This window comes from Calonectris borealis, chromosome 19, assembly GCF_964195595.1.
Source record: "Calonectris borealis chromosome 19, bCalBor7.hap1.2, whole genome shotgun sequence".
NCBI lineage: Eukaryota > Metazoa > Chordata > Aves > Procellariiformes > Procellariidae > Calonectris > Calonectris borealis.
The window spans coordinates 279430-301363 of NC_134330.1; the positions used below are offsets into that span (position 1 = coordinate 279430).

Genomic DNA, 21934 nt, shown 5'->3' on the forward strand with positions numbered 1-21934 from the left:
CATTTTGCTCGGGTTTTTGTCACTTTCTCTCAGGAAGGCTGATTTACTTGAAGCTCTGTAAGGAGGGAGGGAACGAGCCATGGGGTGGCTCTGGAGGGCCCTGACGAGCTGGCTGAAGGCTTGGTGGCACCCTGCCACAGCCACTGCAGATGGATTGAGCCGCCCCAAGGACATTCTGCACCTCCTGTGACCAAGTCAGCAACTGAAACCTTCGCCTAAAGCTCAGGGGCAGCTCACCCACTGTGGGATGAGCTCCTTCTGCATTAACTGTTACCATGAAGTGAAATGAGGGAAGGCGAGACCAGGCCATTGAGCTCCTGGACGTCCACGCAGAGGCGGCGTCTCTTCTGGCCTTCTTCATGCAGCGTGCCTCCCAACAGACCTGCCTCATCCAGCAGGAAGAGGCTGGACAGCCTTTCAGCGGTATTTTAGACAGCTGGCTTTGGGGTGAGGATCTGCCCCGGTACTGGCTTTAGCACTTAGGAATTGTATCAAGAGGATGCTAAAGTGTTGCAGAGAAATAGGGCTCCAAAACTGTTTGAGCATTTAGATGTAGTATTTCATACCACTTTCACTGTTATGTCATTTACCAAGCCAGGCATTCCAGATGGCCTTACTGTTTAGCAGACAGATGAAATAAGATTAGAGGTCAGACTCTGTTTCTCATTTCTGTTGGCTTTCCGAGTTGGACAGAAAACATTAAATGTGGCCTGGAATACAATGCTATTTAGTCCTGGGCACCAATGCCTAGTGCACTCCAGGCCCTGGCCCTATGCCCATTCAGAGAGGAGGCTGTGGATCACCCCCCAGCCTTGCCGTCAGTTTTAGGACCCCTTTTCTTCTCCCAGTCTAAAGAAAATAGTTATGTTCCTCACCAACTTTCCTCCATCTACTTAGAGAGCTTATTAACTATCCAGGCATGAAATTCCTCTATAAATACACATGCGTGCTTTCCAAACTGGAGTTCTGCCATGCCTCTTTCCCCAGACTAAATAATAGCAAAGACTACCCTTAAGGACAAGCACAAGAAAGTAACCTAGCACAACTGCACGACACTACAGAACATTCACAAACACTTGTGGTCTGGTGGACAGCTATACTCATCAGTATCAACTGCTCCCACAAGCATTAATCACTCTTTGCCTCACCTCATCATTTGCTGGCACTCTGAATTGGGTGAGCCTGCAGGTCTTCAAGTTGCACTGTTCCCAGTTGTTTCAAAGCAGACTAACAAGGATAAATGTGTAGGCCACTCTGTAAATGTCTGCCCATATATACTGTTTGTCGGCAACCCAAGAACCAGCCAGACAATAAAGCCAAAATCATGTGGTAGTATACCAAAGTCAGCAAGACAGTTTCTCAACTGGAATAAACCAATGCATATAATTGAGTAAACAAGGTATCTCGTTAGTCTTAACTGGATATCTCGACCTGTAAGTTTTCAAAGCAATTTTATGACCTGTGGACCACTACACAAAAGGATATAAACATGCATCTCTGCCTTTTGAAATAATTTATCAAAGCAAATTCACTTAAGTATACACAGAAGGAAGGGAAAGTGCAGAAACAATTCACTCTGAATTTTGTTATGACTTTCAACCTCAAGCAAACATCATCAACAAAAGGGAAAAAAATAATATTACAGATAAAAGGTATTCTATCTCTTTACCAGACTGCATACAAAAATGTCAAGTTTCCGCTTGTTTGCCTGTCTGTTTTGGAAGTCTGATAAAATGGCCAAATGGGAATGTGCAGGCTTCTTTGAGCAGCTTTTCAAATCTCAGAAAAAATACTAGTTAAACAGTGGAATTTCATACTCTGACCATTTTGTGAAGATATATTCAGCTGTAACTTTCATCTTCTGTGATCAAACAGAGGTATGTTGCAGTTAAATGATAGGGTAGTTTCCTGCACTAAGTATCACTAGTTAGCAACATGTTGAGATATAGCTGTACTTTTAAACTGCTTATTGTTTGTATTATAGTAGAACCTATGGATTTCAAAGAGATTGGGAAATGCATTCAGTTTGCAAATGAGAAGCTTGAAGTGGAAGGCCCAAATACCGTCAAGTTCTGTGTACAGCTTCACTCAAGAAAGCCAATGTTTCATCTACAAGTGATCACGTTTTTGCAGTGTCAAAAAGCAAGATGAATGCATGGAGGGGCAAAAGCCTTACAGGTTTTAGTGGGATCTTTGTGGATGTGGGATCTCTGTTTTGGTGGATTCTCTGTAGAAGAACCAGCATTCTCTTTCCTATTTCATAGATGCAGCAGTCAGGCACAGCCAGTCCTTTAGTAGTAGACACTTGAACTTTCAAGAGAATTTTGGTTGGATTTGGAATCCGGTAGAAGATCTGTATGTAGATAGCAAGTCTAACAGTCACCTTTGCTAGTGTGAAACTCTTGTTCTCTTTCAGCAGAGGGTAACTTTTCCAGAAACAAAAATTTAAATCTTCTGTAGGTTAAAATATGATTAAAGCAGGCTCTAGTCTTCAGGTGTTGCTCCTGCACAACTGTTCAGGTCTGTGAACACTTTTGGAATGTATTTGGGAGGGAATTGTGTAGCCTAAAAATTCCAACTCTTTTTCATCAATCCCGGTTTACTCTCAGTCCAGGACTGTTAGAAGAGCAAAAGAACAGTTAGTTTCTTCCAGTTCAGAAAGAGCAGATACAGACCTGAATGAAGACCTATTGGGGACTTCACTGCCCACCCATCCCAGGGAAACTTGAGGAAGGAGTATTACAGTACTGTATCTTTCCTGATTGCTAGCAAATGTATGCCAACTCAGTGGCTGTTAAATCGGACTTCAACAACCAAGAGACTTAACATTGGCCACAAAGCTATCAACATGAAAAGACCAGAGAAAAACCTGTGATGCATAACACTTTCGGCACACTTTGCCAGCACGTGCAGGAAGAGTAACACTTGAGCACAGCCTCAGTGGTCTCTGTTTTCTGCCTCCACTTCCAACTTCCAGAGCAGTTATGAAAGGGCAAGGCTAGAAGGGCAAGCAGAGACTTCAGTGCATTTCCTCTTGCTTTTTTGTTAAACAAGTTTTCATATTGGCATGAAAAATTTCAAAGCAGAAATATTTCTAACTCTAGCACGTTCACCAGGAACATAAACTATTAAGGTGCTTTTGGTTAAAGAAAGTCTCAAGCAATCTGTTCAGTCAAACCAACACTATGTAAGAGGTTGTCACAGCAAATATTAAAAGGGTTACAGAGAAGGTCTGGGGACAAGATAGAGCTAAAACTCACTCAGCAAGAGAAATTAAACAAAACAGATGCATCCACAAGAAAGGAATTCTGCATTAAGAATAAAAATCAAGCTTAAAAGTTTGGATTATTACTCAAACTACAGTGATTTATATGTACTTTAACTGAGATGGATTTTGAACTGCATTAGGTTAGAAAGCCAGCTCACTTGGATCACTACTGCTGCTCTGGGGGCAATGAATATTTTTGTAGATGAAAACCAGTAGGACAGCTTGGGTACATCCGTGACTACCAACAGGCTGCTATACTTGGAAAAGAACATGTACCTGAAATTCTTTGTTCAAGTATAAAGCAGAGCAAGATATATATTGTTTTTCACACTCAGGATATAAATATATAGTACCCTCTATGCCTAACTCACCAACATTTTGCAGCAAGAATCATGAGCTTGTGCCTCTTGTGATTATTGATGATGATTCTTACCTTCCATTTAAATGCTTCGAGGAGACGATGGAAAAACACACGAACTTTTAAAATTAAATACAATGACTGTTAATATGAATAACACTTTACAGAGGGAAGATTTTTCTCTGCTTACTGTAAACGTAAAGATCAGTGTTGAAGAGCTCAATACAGCGTAGGTGGTTTGAGTAAAAGATACTTTCAAACAGCAGGAACTGTTGACAAGTACTGCTGAAAGGTCTTCACATTTACCTTGAGTAGTCTTCATGTCACGCAGTTCTCTGTGAAATCAGAGTAGCCCTCTAATTTGAGCAAGGGCTGCCCCCTTACCCCTGGGCCATTCCATTTTAAAACTCTCCTAACAGGCAAAGGCTACACAAATTTGGGCTTGAGTTTTTGTTCCCATTTAAACCTTTAGTGTGCCACAGTGTTTCTGAAATGCAGCTTGTCTGGCAAAAGTTTCCTTCTCCTCTCCTCACATGTTTGCTTATCCCCACCCCTCCACTGCTGAGGTGATGGCAGCAGAATACACTTGAAGTCTGAAGGACACAGAGGATGCTAGCACATCTAAAGGCAGCCGACTCTTACTCAAAAGACCTGGGCTGTCTCTGTGGCTGTCAGAGAACCTGGGATCCTGCCTGACCCTGGGAAAGCCATTCAGTTTTTCTTTGCCTCCAGTGCCTTGCCAGCAAACACAAGATGACCCTGCATCTTTCCTTCCATCCCTTGCCTGGTCAAATCGTGAAAAGCTTCTTACCTTGTTCACACACAGCTGGAAGTTCACATTGGTAGGACATTTGACACACAGAGAAAATATTTTTAGTGATCATCATTTACCTGAGCAAAATCTGCTAGCACAAGGCAAAAAATCTATTAAGCCTAAAGTTTCCAACATGGAAGCATAACTCAGTCCTGCTATGAACTGAGAACTTTCTGCCTAACTTACTGCATGCCACATGGAAAGCAAGAAACCAAAGGAAAGCTGGGCAAAAGAAAACAGTAAAATATCACTTCTCCCATTCTCTATGGATTTCACTAAATTAAGTAGCTAGCCAGGGCAGATGAATCAACAGTCAAAACATGTACAGCTGCTCCATCTCAAACACAGGTGGCTTGATTCTCAGTTTACAAGGCTGTCAGCCAGAAATTTCTTTGTTTGAGGAACTGGGGTTTGACCCCAGCTGTTTTTCAGAATGCAAAAGCAGCTCACTAATGTTATGTTTTAATTGTGCCCACTGCTGTGCCCTCTGCCTCCTACTTCAGGCTGTCTCTGAAGTGCAAATTACACATGGGTAGATGTAGAGTCTGGGATAGCTTCCAAATTCTCCCATAAAGAAACATAGTCCTCAACTCCAGCTGCACTGTGCAGAAAGTCCTTTCAGCTGCAAGAATACTAAGCATTGATGAATCACTCTGTGTAAGTAACAGAAAATGGGTGAGTAACACAGGTAAGAAACATTACAGGAAATGTAATGCTACAGACAGAGTAAGAGTATCAAGCTACTTCATTTCTAGGAGGTGAAAGCCACAGTCTCTCTCCTGGACAGGTTCTCCTCACTCCAGCACAGACAAACTCCTGCAGTTTCTCTGGTGCTATGTTTAATCCACTGATAATGCCAATTACTTTAGCCCACACATATGCTTTTCTCTACCAAAGATACAAGCTCCCTCATCACCCAGATTGCTTCTGAGCATAGAAACACCTTCTGCCTCTTTTGCTCGTCTCTATGCTTTTGTGCATATTTATTTTCCTGACATTTAAACACTTCATTATTCCTGAAAGGCTGTTTGGGGGAAAGCAGAGATGATACTAAATTAGGAGGAGTTGTGGACTCCCTTGAGAGTAGACAGGCCTTACAGAGAGATGTGAATAGACTAGAGAGCTGGGCAATCACCAACCATATGATATTTAACAGGAGCAAGTGCTCACCACCTGGGACGGGGTAACCCTAGTTATATGTACAAATTGGGGGAGGAGAGGCTGGAGAGCAGCCCTGTGGAAAGATCTGGGGGTTTGGGTTGTTGGCGAGTTGAATATGAGCCAATGGTGTGCCCTGGCAGCCGAAGGGGCCAACCGTGTCCTGGGGTGCATCAAGCGCAGCATAGCTGTGGAAGGTTGAGGAAAGTGATTGTCCCACTCTGCTCTGCACTGGTGCAGCCCCACCTCAAGCACTGTGTGCAGTTTTGGGCGCCTCAGTACAAGGACATCAAACTTTTAGAATGTGTCCAGAGGAGGGCGACCAAGATGGTGACAGGTCTCAAGGGTAAGACTTATGAGGAGCAGCTGGGGTCACTTGGTTTGTTCAGCTTGGAGAAGAGAAGGCTGAGGGGTGACCTCATCGCAGCCTACACCTTCCTCAAGGAGGGCAGCGGAGCGGGAGCTGCTGATCTCCTCTCTCTGGTGACCAGTGACAGGATGCGAGGAAATGGAAAGCAGCTGCGTGAGGGGAAGTTCAGATTGGACATCAGGAAAAGGTTCTTCACTGAGAGGGTGGTCGGTCACCAGAACAGGCTCCCCAGGGAACTGGTCATGACACCAAGCCTGTCAAAGATGAAGGAGTGTCTGGATGATGCTCTTAGTCATATAGTTTAGTTTTAGGTAGTCCTGCGAGGAGCAGGGAGTTGGACTTGATGATTCTCATGGGTCCCTTCCAACCTCAGATATTCCATGATTCTGTGAAAGAGTACGTGCACAAAAATGACAGAACACCAAATCCTCCTTTCCTTTACCTCTCATAGATGCCCTATTGTTACCTTTCCCCCCCGCCTTTTTCTTTGTTAATTGATGATGCTAATCAGATCAACAGAACAGCCTACTCACTGTTATATGGTTTACAGGCCGCAGCACCAGAAAACAAGAAACTTCAAAAGTAAGTGAAAGAAGCCAATAATGAGATAATCTGTACCAGAGAAGGTTTTCTTCCTATGCCCTACTGGTAATATACAGGCCAGCAAACATAAGAGTTTATGTTCCCACTAGGAAGTTATGAAATATAAATGCAGTACTGTCATCCTTCAAGTAATCCAGTAACAGGTCCTTGTAAACACCATCTTTTCCTTCAAACAATTTGGAGATTTTGAAGTTTGCTGCCAGATTGGAAGGCAGGTTGATAACGTCAATTTAGTAATATTCACTTCTGCCTCACGAGGACTCTCTCTTAGAATGGACAGCTCACTCCCACCTTACATCCCATCTTTTTAAGAGCTGGTACTGAAAACTATACACCATTTCTGCTTTTTTCCAGAAGCACAAAAAATAGCAAAAGGCTTGTATCAGAATTCTCTTCTTCCAACTTAAAAATCTGTTGGAACAAGCACAGATACCAACTTACGAACAGACAAAGTAATGGCATCCTTCCTGCACTCTTTTCAAAATTGGGTTACACTTTTCCTTCAAGACTCATTAATAAGAGATGCAAGGTTCTAATGGCTGGGATCTGATGACACAAACACATAATTGACCAGTTAGGCTAGAACATCACCTTGGTGCTGTACAAAGCTGATCTCCTGCTTCACTGCCTTTACCAAAACACTTGCAAGGCAGTCAGGACAAGCACACGGCTGAGAAAGCCTCCACATTTGCTTCAGTGAGGCCAATGATGGACACCAGTATTAAACTTCCTTTTCTTCCTTACGTATTTAAACTTAAGAGAAAGCCCACTTACAATGCCCAGTTGCCAGCATAAAGAACAGAAAAACTGAAATCTCAACCATCTCAAATAGGAATTTCCCATAAAGTAATACCCTTTTCCATCCATTCCTCCAAAAATGCATGAACATCAGGAGTTCTGATTACCTATGCAAGAGGTACAGAGAAGCAGCAGCTACCAAACCAACTTTAGAAGTGCCTAGAGAGTGAGTCTGACTATCACTACCCACAAGTTTGGATAGTGGAAGATGAGGATACACCATGCACTCCTTAGCACAAAGTCAATTTCCTGAGGGAAAAGTCAGCTTCACCTTTGCTGTGGGACACCTTATCTTTGAGTAATGACAAAGGGAGGCATGGCAGCAGAAGCAATTGCTCAGATGACAGTGTCCATTCGGAGACCCCAAAGGCTGACATCAAATGCCAAATATAGCCAGAAAGAATATGATCTGGGATCATTTCCCTATGGATTGATCAATTAAACTGTTGCTTCTCCTCACTTCTTTATTAAAACACAGTACTTTCAGGTTGCAACACCTAGTGAACCTGTTTCGCGTATGAAGCAGTACTGACCAAGGCAAATGAAATACCCCAAGGCCTCAACCATAGCTGGATCTCTTGAAACATTCCAGAACAACTAACAACCAGCAGTAAGATACTGACTTAACATGTTTAAACATGCATTGCATTCTCTAGAAAGTAAATTTAATTGTAGTTAGGCTACTGGAATAGAACCATTTTTTTCCCTAGTTCAGCCACTGGCACAGTTTGTGGCTCTGGGTAAGATGATTCCACTCTGTGCTGATTTCTTCAGCCTGTCTCCACCCATCTACTCAGAAGGAAAGGTGACAAAGACAAGGCTGCAAAAGACATCCCTTGTGCATTTGCAAAGAGTTTAGTACAATAAGGCTTTTGTACTGGCCAAAGGCTGTATGTGATCATTGGAAGATACTACACATAAACAACGTTATCTTTGGTTGCTTAATAGACCAATGCCACTTACTGTAGAAATGAAGGAATCCATTTGCCCATACCTCTTTTCTTCTGGAAACCTAACTGAACAAAACTTGATTTGAAGAGCATTTTTGCAAGCTAACTAGAAAGTAATCAAAACATGGAAATACTTGTGTCAAACTCTCTTGGTACAGTGGGCAATCACTGTTTATAAACATTTTAGTCTCCTGCAAAATGTATTTTGAAGTCTGCTGTCCCGGTTTCGGCTGGGATAGAGTTAACTTTCTAATAGTTGGGGGGTGCTGTGTTTTGGGTTTGGTATGAGAGGAATGTTGATGGCCCATTGATGTTTTGGTTGTTGCTGAGTGATGCCTCCACCAGGGACTTCTCAGCCTCCCATGCTCTGCCAGGTGCACAGGAAGCTGGGGGGGCGGGGCTTAGCCAGGGCATTTGACCCAGCTGGCCAATGGGGTATTCCATACCATGTGACATCATGCTCAGTATATAAACTAGGAGGGGTGGTCCATGAAGGGGAGGTTCTCGCGGCTTGGGACGGGCTGGGCGTCAGTCAGCCGGTGGTGAGCAGTTGCATTGTGCATTGCCTGCTTTGTATATTCTATTATTGTTGTTTTTATCATTATTATTATTACTGTTCTACTTTGTTTTATTTCAATTATTCAACTGTTTTTATTTCAACCCATGAGTTTTCCTACTTGCGCCCTCCCGATTCTCTCCCCCATCCTACTGGGGGGGAGGAGGGAGGGTGAGCAAGCGGCTGCGTGGTGTTTAGTTGCTGGCTGGGGTTAAACCACGACAGTCCTTTTCTATGACTTAGCTTGAATATGGACTACGTTCAGCAAATTTCAAGTGCATTTTTTGTTCTTATTAGTCTATGATCCATGCCTCAGCAACTCCAAAAATGCAGTCATCACACTGACCTTTGTTCAAAGCATTCTTGAACAACAGATGTTGACAATTCAAAAGAATACTCCATCAAGCACAGTAAGCGATCATACTCCCAAAGACAGAACCCAATAACATTTTTTGCACCAAAGAAACTACCTCATCTAAAATATCTGAATCATCATCATTTTAGTTCTCTTTTTTAACAAAATTTGAAGTATGAGTTGGTGCTCAAAGTTACAATTCCACCTTCACATGGAATTTGGAAACATCACTGAAACCCTCAAGACAGTTGTTTTAAGCATGTGATAGGAGACCACTGAAAAGCACAAAGGCAGCGTGGAGGAAAATCAGCAGATGCTATTTTTCTTTTCTATTTCCAACTCTTCCAATCACTAAAGCTTAAGATTTCAATGCAGCTTAAACAATTTAGGTATCCTATTCTCACTGAACACCCAGTGGGAAGAGAGCACCATCTCTCATTCTTTTCATGCCTAGATGTCTCCAATACACATTTAATTTTGATCCACATAAGTAGTTTATCACATATTAAATTATTATCTCTCACTAAAATTCTGTTATTAGAGGATTAACAACTCAGTAACAGATGTCGTTCATTATCTATAGATAGCAGTTCCCTTTTATTTCAAGTAACAATTATAGAAAGGATAGCTACTGTCAGTAGAAGCATTTCAGGCTACATAGACTGCTCCTGACATTAAAAAATTAAGAAGTATTTAATGAAAGCTGTATTACATACTATATCAATATACTTTACACACAGCATTCTGTGCTCAAAAAATAGGAGTATCATGACATTCCTCCTAAATATATTTAAAATATAATATGTAAAATATTATACATACACACTTACCCTCTTCCTTCCAAACTTTGGAAATCATGCTGCCATAGAAGAGCTGTGACAGTGGACAGCATTAGAAATGGAAAAATTATTGCACAGACATTCCGACTTTAAAGTAGTTTATGTCAAAAAAAAGGAATTAAGAGAATGGAGGCAGTATACTGGGACAAGGAAGATTTGGGATTGTCTTCTCCATTCCAAAATCCAATGCATTATATACAAAGTGCTCTTGCTAAAGTTCGCCGCTGCAGCAGCCACACAGCTAAACAGCATTGGCTAGCACATGGAATACAGCATACTAGATCCAGAACTGTTACTGACAAAAAATGAGGCCCATTTCAATTGGACCTGAGCAACTCCTGCTGCATCCTATTCTAGGCAAATAGAGTGAGCGAGGTTCTGGGAGGGAAGGTTGCATAAGCCTTTGAATCACTCCAGTTTGACAAAAATGTAGAGAATATTCTCAAGCATGAAGAGGAAGAGGGGCTTGATAGGAGCATGGGATGCTTTTCAAAAATGAAGATTAAGATTTCACCTTTCTTTTTTCCAAATCTTTCCAAATTGGGGGTTCTCAATTTATGTAACTTTCAGTATTCTTGATTTTCAGAGCCTGGGTACTCTGAAAAAAGACTTAAAAAAACCCCTTTAAACCAGACACCTCAAATTTATAGTACTTGATATAAAGGTATTATAATATCTAATAGTACTTAATATAAAGGCATTAATATAAAAGGTATTGTGCATGTTCTGGGTGATGAATGGATTGAGAGCAGCCCTGCAGAAATGGACTTGGGGATACAAGCCGACAATGTGTGCTCGCAGCCCAGAAAGCCAACCATATCCTGGGCTGCATCAAAAGAAGCGTGGCCAGCAGGTGGAGGGAGGTGATTCTGCCCCTCTACTCTGCTCCGGTGAGACCCCACCTGCAGTACTGCGTCCAGCTCTGAGGCCCTCAGCACAGGACAGACATGGACCTGTTGGAGCGGGTCCAGAGGAGGCCACAAAAATGATCAGGGGGATGGAACGCCTCTCCTATAAAGAAAGGCTGAGACAGTTGGGGTTGTTCAGCCTGGAGAAGAGAAGGCTCCAGGGAGACCTTATTGCAGCCTTTCAGTACTTAAAGGCGGCTTATAAGAAAGATGGTGGCAAACTTTTTAGCAGGGCCTATTGCGACAGGACAAAGGGTAACGGTTTTAAACTAAAAGAGGGTAGATTCAGACTAGATGTGAGGAAGAAATTTTTTACAGTGAGGGTGGTGAAACACTGGCTCAGGTTGCCCAGAGAGGTGGTAGATGCTCCATCCCTGGAAACATTCAAGGTCAGGTTGGACAGGGCTCTGAGCAACCTGATCTAGTTGAAGATGTCCCTGCCCATGGCAGGGGGTTGGACTAGATGACCTGTAAAGGTCCCTTCCAACTCAAACTATTCTATGATTCTATGATACTGGTGGGTAAAAAATTGGACATGAACTGGCAGTGTGTGCTTGCAGCCCAGAAAGCTGATCGTATCCTGGGCTGCATAAAAAGATGCGTGGCCAGCAGGTCGAGGGAGGTGATTCTGCCCCTCCGCTCTGGTCTGGTGAGACCCGACCTGGAGTACTGCATCCAGCTCCAGGGTCCCCAGTGCAAGGCAGACATGGATCTGTTAGAGCAGGTCCAAAGAAGGGCCATGAAAATGGTCAGAGACCTGGAACACCTCTCCTATGAAGAAAGGCTGAGACAGTTGGGGTTGTTCACCTTCGGAGAAGAAAAGGCTCGAGGGAGACCTTATTGGAGCCTTTCAATATACAAAGGTGGCTTATAAGAAAGACGAAGAGAAGCTTTTTACCAAGGCCTGTAGTGACAGGACAAAAGGCAACGGTTTTAAATTGAAAGAGGATAACTTTAGATTGGACATAAGGAAGACGTTTTTTCTGATGAGTAAAGCAGTCAGTGTTGACTCGGTTTTTAATTTGATAGGAATTTTTCCCAAAGATCTAGACCCAAAAAGAATCTAGACTAACTTCAGTGAACTATGAGGTTCCTTTAACATGCATGAACTCCAGGAAGAGGATACGTTTCCTCATGTTTCTGAACCATTGTGTGAATCGGGTGCAGTAATAAATCACTGCTCATACATTAGTATCATCATCTGCACTAAACAAAATGGGAAACATACCACATGTTACAAGAAATGATGACACTGGATAAACTCACAGCACTTCACACTGATCAACAATAAAAGTATTTCAAATAAATTTTGAAAACATCAAAATATTGAAACTGGTATTGTCATGCTATGACAACATCTGCTATAGAACAACTCAATTCCAGCATCAAATCTGCCATCTGACAAAAAACACTGCACTAGCTTTAAATTACACAGCTAATTATCTGTAACCAAGAATAGACACTATCTATCTGTTTTAGGCAACAGCTAAAAAAGATTTATGAGCAGGGAGGCTTAGAAGACTGTTGCATACAGTTTACACAGAAATATCTGGGAACTTTAGTACCTATATTTGTCTCTTGGAAGGTCCTGTAAGCAGAGAAGGCGATGGAAGACTATGAGTGGACTCCATAGATATAATGTACTACAAACACCAGAGACAAAGAGCTAGTCTAATGTCACAGGTGCAGGAGGAGCACTAGCAACATCAAGCATTTGGGTCTCTTCCAAATGGATGGTAAACCGCATACCATCAGCAATGAATGTATCACATGGAAAATAACACACTTACAGAAGTGCCTTAGATTGATGTTTAAATTTGGGGGCAGGAGGAAGGGAAATGACACCCACTAAAAACTGAGGCAGGAAAAGACAGATAACTTGACATTAAGACATTCACAAGCCATCTTTGCAACACAGCCTTTTCTTAAAATTCATGGACTTCAGTGAATGAGGGCCAGCACCCTCACACTTTGAGAGGCTTTTTGCTAAGCACAACAGAATTTTACATCACACTGTTGTGTTAGAGCACAAACATGCTGAGGAGTGTTTAGACCTCCCAAACTTCCACTTTAGTTCATCGGCAGCATTTCCAGATAACATTCAAGTTGCTCAGCAGAGCATTTTAAAATTAAATAAAGGAGACTGGTGGATCTATTTTCAGGAGAGGAAGGTGCAGCAAATTAAGAGCAGCTCTTAATTAGCAGAGCACTACCATAGCCTCTTTCATGAATAAGAATCTTGAGAAAGCACACACAGAGCCAGGCTTGAAATACATAGCACATAGCTATTGGCTTCAAGTTTATATGAACATAGTAATACAGAAGACAGTGCCATAAAGCTCATTTTAAGAAGGCAAAACTAATGACAAAAGTTTTTATGCAGACTAAATAAACTCAGCTGGACAAAATGAGGCAGCTGCATTCCACACCAACTCTTCAATCTCTAGCAAAGCTGACAGCAGGCTTTTGACTATAATATCTGCTACAGTTACACACTTAGAAAGCAAGAATAAAAAAAATGCCCCAACATTCTAAATCAGAAGCCTAATGCACAGATAAAGAAATTATGAAGGAGGCATGTTTCTGATAGGTCAGATTCTCATCTGCTGGACTAGTTTAAATCCAGAATAACTGTTGAAGTCACAGTTCATTTGAGTTTAAAGTAGGTCAGAAAGTGGCTACAGTATCCCCTGTGAACAGCAACACTACCATTTGCATCTTCTCACAAACATGGTATCAACTGTCAACTTTGCTTCTTCTCAGGGAGTCCACAAAAAGCCTGAAATCACCTCCCGGGTACTTTAATCATAACCATCATCAACAGCTTCCTCTTAAATACCACTCTAATTTCCAGCCACCTGCCAGAAAAGATTTCTCATAGTTTACAATTGGAAAAATGAAAACCTAGAAATAAAATGAATAGTTCTATATGACTCAGAAAAATCAGTGCCCTAAAATAGACTGCATGTACCCACAGTCTGTCTATTTTTTACCCACTTCCTCATACTGCCTCCTATAAAGAGCCCAGTGCCCAAATGGACCAGTCTAAGTCAGACAATCACATCTTTCTGTCATACAGCATGATCCAACATGAACAGTTTTGCCATGTCTTCTCCACATTATTCCTCAGCCATATCTTTCAAGTCTTCCCACTCCTGGAAAGGACATCTTGCTAACTCTTTGAGGTGGTACGAGGAAAGTATTTGCTGAATGAGAACTTGTACCACAGCTCAAATGCTGTAAGAAACATTGCTGTCAGTCCACAGGGCATGGATAAAAGGCTCACGATAAGTATGTAGGTGGAAGCTTAGATACTTTTGGAAGTTAAAACAAAGCCAGTGTATGGATTGCTCCTTGTGCTCTGCTCCGCCAGCTGCTCCAGCCAGTAGACTCTGTGCTGAAATTAAAGCTGCAAGTTGCTAGACTTGTCAACAGCGCATAAACCCCAAAAAAGGGCAGGAAAATAAGGAGAGCAATTTTTTTAGCACAAAATCAGGATACCAAGAACAAAATTAATCAAGGTAACAGGGCAACAACAAGAAGAAAAACCTTATTTGTCTTCATAACAGTGGCTGGAGTCTAGGTTATACAAACAAAAAACTGGAATTGTTCATTTAGGAGTGTGAATGCAACCTAGTTTGCAGTACATGGACTCCATGAGAAGAGTTACACAGCAACTGTTAAAATAAATGCTTATAGCCTGTTTAGGAAGCAGTACCCTGACCAAGGGAGGGGAGAGCCATGCAGTTCGTCAAAAACAGTATTCCCTGCTTCTGCACCACTACATGAAACCAAAACTAACTGAAATGCTTACCAACAATGCTCCAACACCCCACCACCACCAAAACACACAACAGTTTCTGTTCTTAACACACATGCATCCCTCTTCTACACTTCTACATTTATTCACTGACTTCAACAAAAAATAGCAACTTCCAGAATTAGCTGCTTTGGATATGACCCCAGACTGAGACTACCTTTGGCCAGTTTCCTATTCTCATTTTGCTCTTAGATCTCCTGTGGCTAAAGCCAAATTATGCTTCTCTCATGACTACACCTGGCTGCTATTTACATCACCAGAGATCTAGAGTGGTAAACGTGCCATGTTTTAGTGGCCTGACTAGCAAAGACAGTCTCTTTGCAATGTCAGTACATGCTGCTGAGTTCTCTCCTCATTATCAACTTTTGCTTCATGCTCTTAAGTGTCAGCCATCAGGAAGTATCAGCTAAAAGGGAGGTTAGAGGGGTTTATTATTATTTATTCACATACTGGAAGATACACATTTGAATATACATGACTCTTCCCTCAGCTTTGCCCTTCTTCAACCTAATTTTCTAGAAAAGTCATAGTCCTAGAAACGTGATGAAATTACAATAATTTCACATTATGGACCCCATTCAGAGCAGCACCCTATACAAAAGCCTACATGCCATTCCTTCTCAAGAAAGCACAAAACCTCCCACTCATATCAACAGCTTGTAAGCACTTCCAAGTTCTTTCATCATCCACCTGACAGCAGCTGGCAGATGATCACTGCTCTTGACAGCTTGTGGCAGTACAGAGACTTAATGCCCCTTCAGAAGCCGAAAGTAGTCTATTTGCAACTCAATGAAGCATTTTCCTAAGTTGTAAATACACACCAGGAAAAACTACCTGCATGCATAGCACACAGTTCTCCTGCCCAAAGACACAAAAAAAAAAAAAAAAAAACAAAAAAACCAACAAAACAACCCTCACTGCACAGCCTTGTATTTTATGCTTCATTGCCGTGCTGTGCAGCAACTGTCCATCTGCCCTTTGGTGTGAATTCAACAACAATTCTCAGTAGTTGAAGCTCTCTTCCCGGCTTCCAGCCAAGAGGCAAAGCAGCATTAACTGCAGCTTTTCAGACCATGAAGCATATAGTATTGAGCAAAGCAGAGCCAGTTACCTTAGCAGGACTCAATGCATGTGGGGCAGCAATATCACACTAGCAAAGTGCCAAGAAAAAAAATGAAAGAGCTTAAAACAGTGACAAATTCTGAATGGCAAATAAACCATAGTGTGCTGGTGATTCCTTTCAGCTGTTTTTACTGCCTGGAATTTGATACTGTCCACAATTACCTTACCATGAGTATTTCACTACAAGCATTTCATGAAATCTAGCCATAAGCAGCCCCATGGAAAGAAGAGAGACTAGTATTTCCTCAGCAAAAACCGTGGAGATTGGTATTTCATCCTGCCTACTCCTCACTGACAGGATCTGTGATCGCCTGTATGACACAGAACACATTTCTGTGATCCCCTGAAGGCATTTTCTGCTCCACAGTAACATCTCCCACTCAGTAGTGTCTCCTCCAGTCTAGAGCTTTGATACAGGCAATATAGATTCTACCTCAAAATTTACGCAAGATGGCAGACAATGCATCAAAGAGAAAAAAAAAGAATGTCTACCAACCTGAAAGCAGTGATACCAAAATGACTCGTGTGGTGACAGACTTGAGGAAAGTGACCCAGCCGTAAGCGATGTCCCTGGGAACGTGGATAGAACAGACCAAAGATCTGAGAATCTCAGCTCCTACCTGGTATCTTAATACAAAGGCAGCCACCTCCCCTAAAATTTCCACTTGTTTTTTCATTTAGCAAAGTCACAGTTCAGTCAGCAACACCAGAATGATATCCTAACTCTCTGACAGATTGGACACAAGCTCCTTCACCCCTGCTCCGAGGGCAGTAAAGATCCATATTTGCAAGTCTGACACATGAGGAAATGGCAGCAAGACTTCTGCGCTGGGGTCAAACACAGCAGTGTAAAGTCAACATGGGGTAAGCAGGAATCCTATTTAGGGCTACATGAAGGAAAGAATTTAAGAAAACTCATTACATTAGACTGTACTGGACTTCTCTGGCAGTCCCTCATCTTCTACACACACATCTATTCTTGCATGTCATAGCTTTCAAAAATACAAGCAAAACTGAAATCAGTCTTTTACATGCAAATATATTTGTTGGGGAGAGACTTGATTCCAGCAGTGATGAGGCTTTTCCAGTTTCTATAACTTTTACACACCAAACAGATTAGAATTCTAGATGCCTTTACTCTTCCTTGCTTTAAATGGTTCTGAGCGAAAACATTCATGTTACTCATTTTAAACAGAAATCCAAGGCCTGAGTCTTCTGTCAATTGCACTAATTTGTTTCCCTTGGTTCTTCTCAATTTCTGTCAGCATAAAGTATGAAGGAGGAGGGAGCAGCCTGTTTGACAACTGCATGTAGGATTAGTTTTCATCAGGTTTTTTCTTTCCTTTTTGAAGAATTAAACAGCACACTGAATTGGTGCACATCCACTCATTTCCAGAGAGCTCTCCTGATGCACAGCAACTATTGGCCCTGCCTGCATCTCTTCATACAACTCTAAGAAATTCCCCTTTCTTTATGGATATGTATTTGAGAAATGAGAAGGTGCATCTCAAACACTGATTTAAGACATCACATTTTGATTTCTCCAGTTTTCTTATGGAAAAAGGTTTGGAAATCTGTACTAGAAATTATTTCTTCTCAAAATCAATCCAGACAGGCTGCTTTTCATAAGCTACTCACCTAGATAGCCTGCAGCACCTTTTTATAACCATGCTCTAGCCTTACAGAAATAAATCAGTGAGTTATCAGTGAAGTTGCTTCAGAGCTTCCAAACCATTCAGAGCAGAGAGCTGATCCCCCCACTGTTTCATTTTCACTGCCTGCCTCCTACCCTCTGTATTTTTAAAGCAACGAAAAAGCTCCTGACGTAACAACTCCTTCATGCTGAATTTCAACTCAAGCTTATGCCAGCATGAAAACACAAGAGTCAGCCGCCAACCATTCCTGCAACAATTCCACCCACAAAGAAAATGAAAACATATGAAATTCACTGCAAGTGAAATATGAAGTTCACTGCAAGACAGCAGACATTTAATGCCAATTACTGCCTCAAAAACATCAACTGCCATTTGCAATACCACATGCATCTCCAGACATCAAATCAGCACACAGCAATGACACTGAAGCCAATGCAATCCTATAAAAGAAAATTAATTTGCTCAGAAATAGGGCTCATTCAGGAAGAGCAGAATGCTGGGAAGGGAGGAGGTTTTCTCTCTGTGCCATAAATATCAACAGAAGGAGAAACTGAGTGACAATCTTAGCCATGCAAATGTTTTTGCACTTAGACATCAGCAGAATGTCTGCTGAGTGTCCTGTTAATGAAGCAACCAAACTAAAAATAAGCAGCACATCCAAACCCAAGCCAAGTTTCCCATAGGTCAGTTCAGTTTTCCACTTTGGATTGGTTTACTTTAAACTAGAAGTCTCAACAAATATTTGGGGGGAGGAGAATCCCTCTCCTTTTCATAGAATCATAGAATTGTTTGGGTTGTAAGAGACATTTAAAGATCACCTAGTTCAACCCCTCCTGCCACAGGCAGGGACATCTTTCACTAGATCAGGTTGCTTAAAGCCATAGGGATTGCTCTGTACTTAATGAATCCAGTTTGCCACAAAAGCCAAAGGACATTCGACGTGTTTATTCCATCACCCTTCACTCCTGACTTCGAGGTAACATGAGGACATAAGGACAGCTCAGTCTGACCTCAGTAGCCTATATTATGAAAGATCCTACAGCTGGATTTCACAGTAGTAGCAGAATTAATCCTCCCTTGCTGGTTATTCTCTTCAGAAAAGCAAATGAAACATGTCAGAAAAGCACTAGGTTTGGCTCCTGAAAACAAAACCAAAAAGCCCCTATCTCCCACTGTAGGTGGGAGGTTGTGTGTGCACACAACCTACAAACTTTACTCCCACTTCAGAACAAAACTTGGCATGTTAAAGAGCATGCCAAGATTCAGGGTCTCATCAGCGTTGCATTTTGGATTCACCTGATTAAATCCACAAACATTCAGATATTGCTTCTTCTTGAACAAACAGAGGTCCTGGTGACTTCAGTGGAAGTTTTGTCAGAGTGGAAAACGTAGGCCATTGGTTTTAGAAGGTGGCCATCAGTAATACAGACACTCATGACCATCATCAGGAACTGTAAACAACTGCACTCCAACTGTAACATCATTACTACCTGACCTGTAATCCTGCCCAAGAGACTCCATGAAGCTCTGTACTGTTGTAGCCATGCTGCTTCTGATGCCAGATCCAGTTCATGGTAGCTCGCTCATCCACCCCAGCACTTCATCCATCTCCCGTAAATTTAGGCCCATTGAGAAATCCTTGAGAGAAGATCTGATGGCTTTTTTTAGACCTCAGTCTGATTGAGGACAATGTTGTCAGTTCATCCCCAAAGGAGCTTAGCTACTTGCTGCAAAATTGGGGAAAGGATGGGGAGGGGAGGACAAAACCATGTACTGACCTCGCGCATCGAAGAATTCATCATCAGAGCTCTCCACAGAGTCTTTGAGGACGTTCTGCATGTGCCACTGAGCACCACTGAATCGGCGCGGGCCAGCTGGAAATACAGAGAGACTCACATTAACCGAAGGGAATGCTCACCTCTGCTCCAGGCTTAAAGAAAAAAAAATACATTAATAAACAGTTTGTCTAGATCTGGAGGATCAGGAGGATCATTCTGGTCAGCACACATACTTTAATCTCAACAGACAGTCAGCCAGAGTTCTCAGGATGGCACAAAAATTACACCTCTCACTTCCACCTAACAAAAGTGATTAAAACAAATTCTTGTTAAAGATAAGCCTGCATCACTTTCAGCTAATGCAGTGCCTTGAAAAGATGAATTCTTCCCTGTTGAATTCACCAGGCTGTTCAAGTCCAACACTCAAACTGTACATTGTTTCTAAGACATGAAGCAGCATTTCCCCAGGACATGGCAGTAGCTCCCATTTAAATTCAATTTCACTTCTAAAAGAAGTGCCATCCTATTTGGCTCACAGATTTACAGACAAACTACTGAATTCTCACTCACTGAGCTGTTTTCATCAGACAGCTTTGTTTTTCTGGAGTGTGGGGCTTTCATATGAAGCTTGCCATTTGAAGACAGGAAGGCAAAACCACATTAGAATAGGTACAATAACAGATATAATCATGACAGCTTAGATGGTCCCAATGGATTATCATACTCAAACTAATTTGTAATTAGTAAACCAGACCTGCCTAACTATATCAGTTCTCCTTACATCTACAGCAACTCAACACTAGAAAGCAGTAGTGAAATATATTGCCTTATATTAACAATAAAGTCTCCCACAAACCAGCGGGGAACCAGGGATCAAATCCACCATATCCAAAACAACATTACAGCTATTGTAGAAAGGACCCTCATTACCAACCAGAATAGTGTCCTTGGTTTTATTCGTTTCTCCAACTGATGACATCAGACCTGAAATCTAATATCCCGAGGCCCTGTCCACAAAAGCATTCTCCCTCTCCCAGTAGTAAAAGAGCAATTCAAGTAGGGGAGGCATCCTTCTAATCCCCCATTATTCTGGGGGAAACATGCCTCTAGGTCACAGCCTTTTGTTCTACTTTTACTCCATCTATAGCTGAACTAATCAGAAATATAAATGAAAGGTGATAGGAGGAAGCAGATTTTAGCTGGCCAAGAGGAGGGTAAAAATAATAATCAGTTCACAGCATTTTAATAGCTTTTAAAAAAACAATACCAAAACCATTCAAAATAATTGGTTATTAAGTAGTCAGTGTTCATTACAAGAGTACAGTGTGTATTGGGAATATGTCCAGTGATATTTGGCAGCTACCAGAGAATGCATACAGATCATTACATTTACTTTTACAGATTTCTGAAACCTTTTACTAACAATAGGGAACAGCAAACTGAATTATTCCTTACGAAACACCACCTGTCCCTCCATTCAAATATATATATCCTAAAACTTATCACTACAGTCAACAAAATAGTGGTAGAAAGAACACTATTCTGAACTTCTAACAAAGAAAAGTCTGCATTTGGTCAATGTTTGGAAGAGCAGGAATTCCAAAATTTCAAAGCACAAGAATGGGAAGCACCACAAAAAAGCCAGTGACAGATGGGAAAGGGAGAATTTGCAAAATTCAGCCTTTGGATAAGAGCCCATATGCTACAAAGGAGCAGAAGGAGAGAATAATCTGCCTCACCTTTGGAGATGCTAGATCTAAAGAACAAAATACAATACTATTGGTCTCAGCAGAAAAATTCTTCTGTAAACTACTCTTTTTCAGCCTTATGTAGAATATTAGATTTCCTGATCACAGGCCTTAAGATCTATGAGCAGCCAGAAGGAAGGCAGTAAACTAGGAAATTTATGAAGAACCTATACAGGAGAGGCAGGTCCACAGAACATGAGAACAACAGTGAGAAAGAGAGAATGACAAGAAGGCAAAGGACTGCCTTGAACATCTCAAGAGTGTTCAGAACTTTCCTCTGCAAGAAAACAGCTCCTCACTCAGCTACCCTGGTCAATCAAGTATCTGTAACTGAAACTGAATTTCTGTGCTACGGATGTTTATTAAACCACGGGAATATCCAAACTAAGACAGATAGACTTCATTGGTAACACACAGTTAATGCCTTTCGGGGTCCTGTAGATGCAGGCGCTCCCATACTGAACGTAACTTTCACACTGAGAAAATTCTGCTCAGATTTTCCAGACCAGATGTCTGTACTGATGATAGTTCTCCCAAGGCTAAAAACTGAGGAGTCTGATTTTCATATATTTTGAGCATTCAGTGACTCCACAAGAAGCCAGAGGGTTACATTTGCAGAAACAAACAAACAAAAATGCCACAACAAAAAATACCCTCTTATGGCAGCAGATAATTTGTTTTGAAGAGACATTTAGGGGCCTGACTTTTAGAAGTTAAGTTTCTCTGCACTTTTTAAAGCCATATAACCTTATGCCTCTAGTCAGGCACCACAAATACAGGTATCCAAAGCCAGAAAATACTGGGAAAAAGAGGAAACAAACAAAAACAAACCAG

The 21934-nt window shown here is 41.7% G+C and overlaps 1 protein-coding gene across 1 annotated transcript in view; it reads right to left on the reverse strand.

Moving 5' to 3' along the window:
• The window catches only part of PITPNM3 (PITPNM family member 3), a 145728-nt gene that overhangs the window by 95521 nt on the left and 28273 nt on the right, over window positions 1-21934 (reverse strand). The window contains exon 2 of the mRNA XM_075168175.1: window positions 19353-19448. Coding sequence (XP_075024276.1) covers window positions 19353-19448 — 96 coding nt within the window. The remainder of the gene's footprint in view (window positions 1-19352; window positions 19449-21934) is intronic.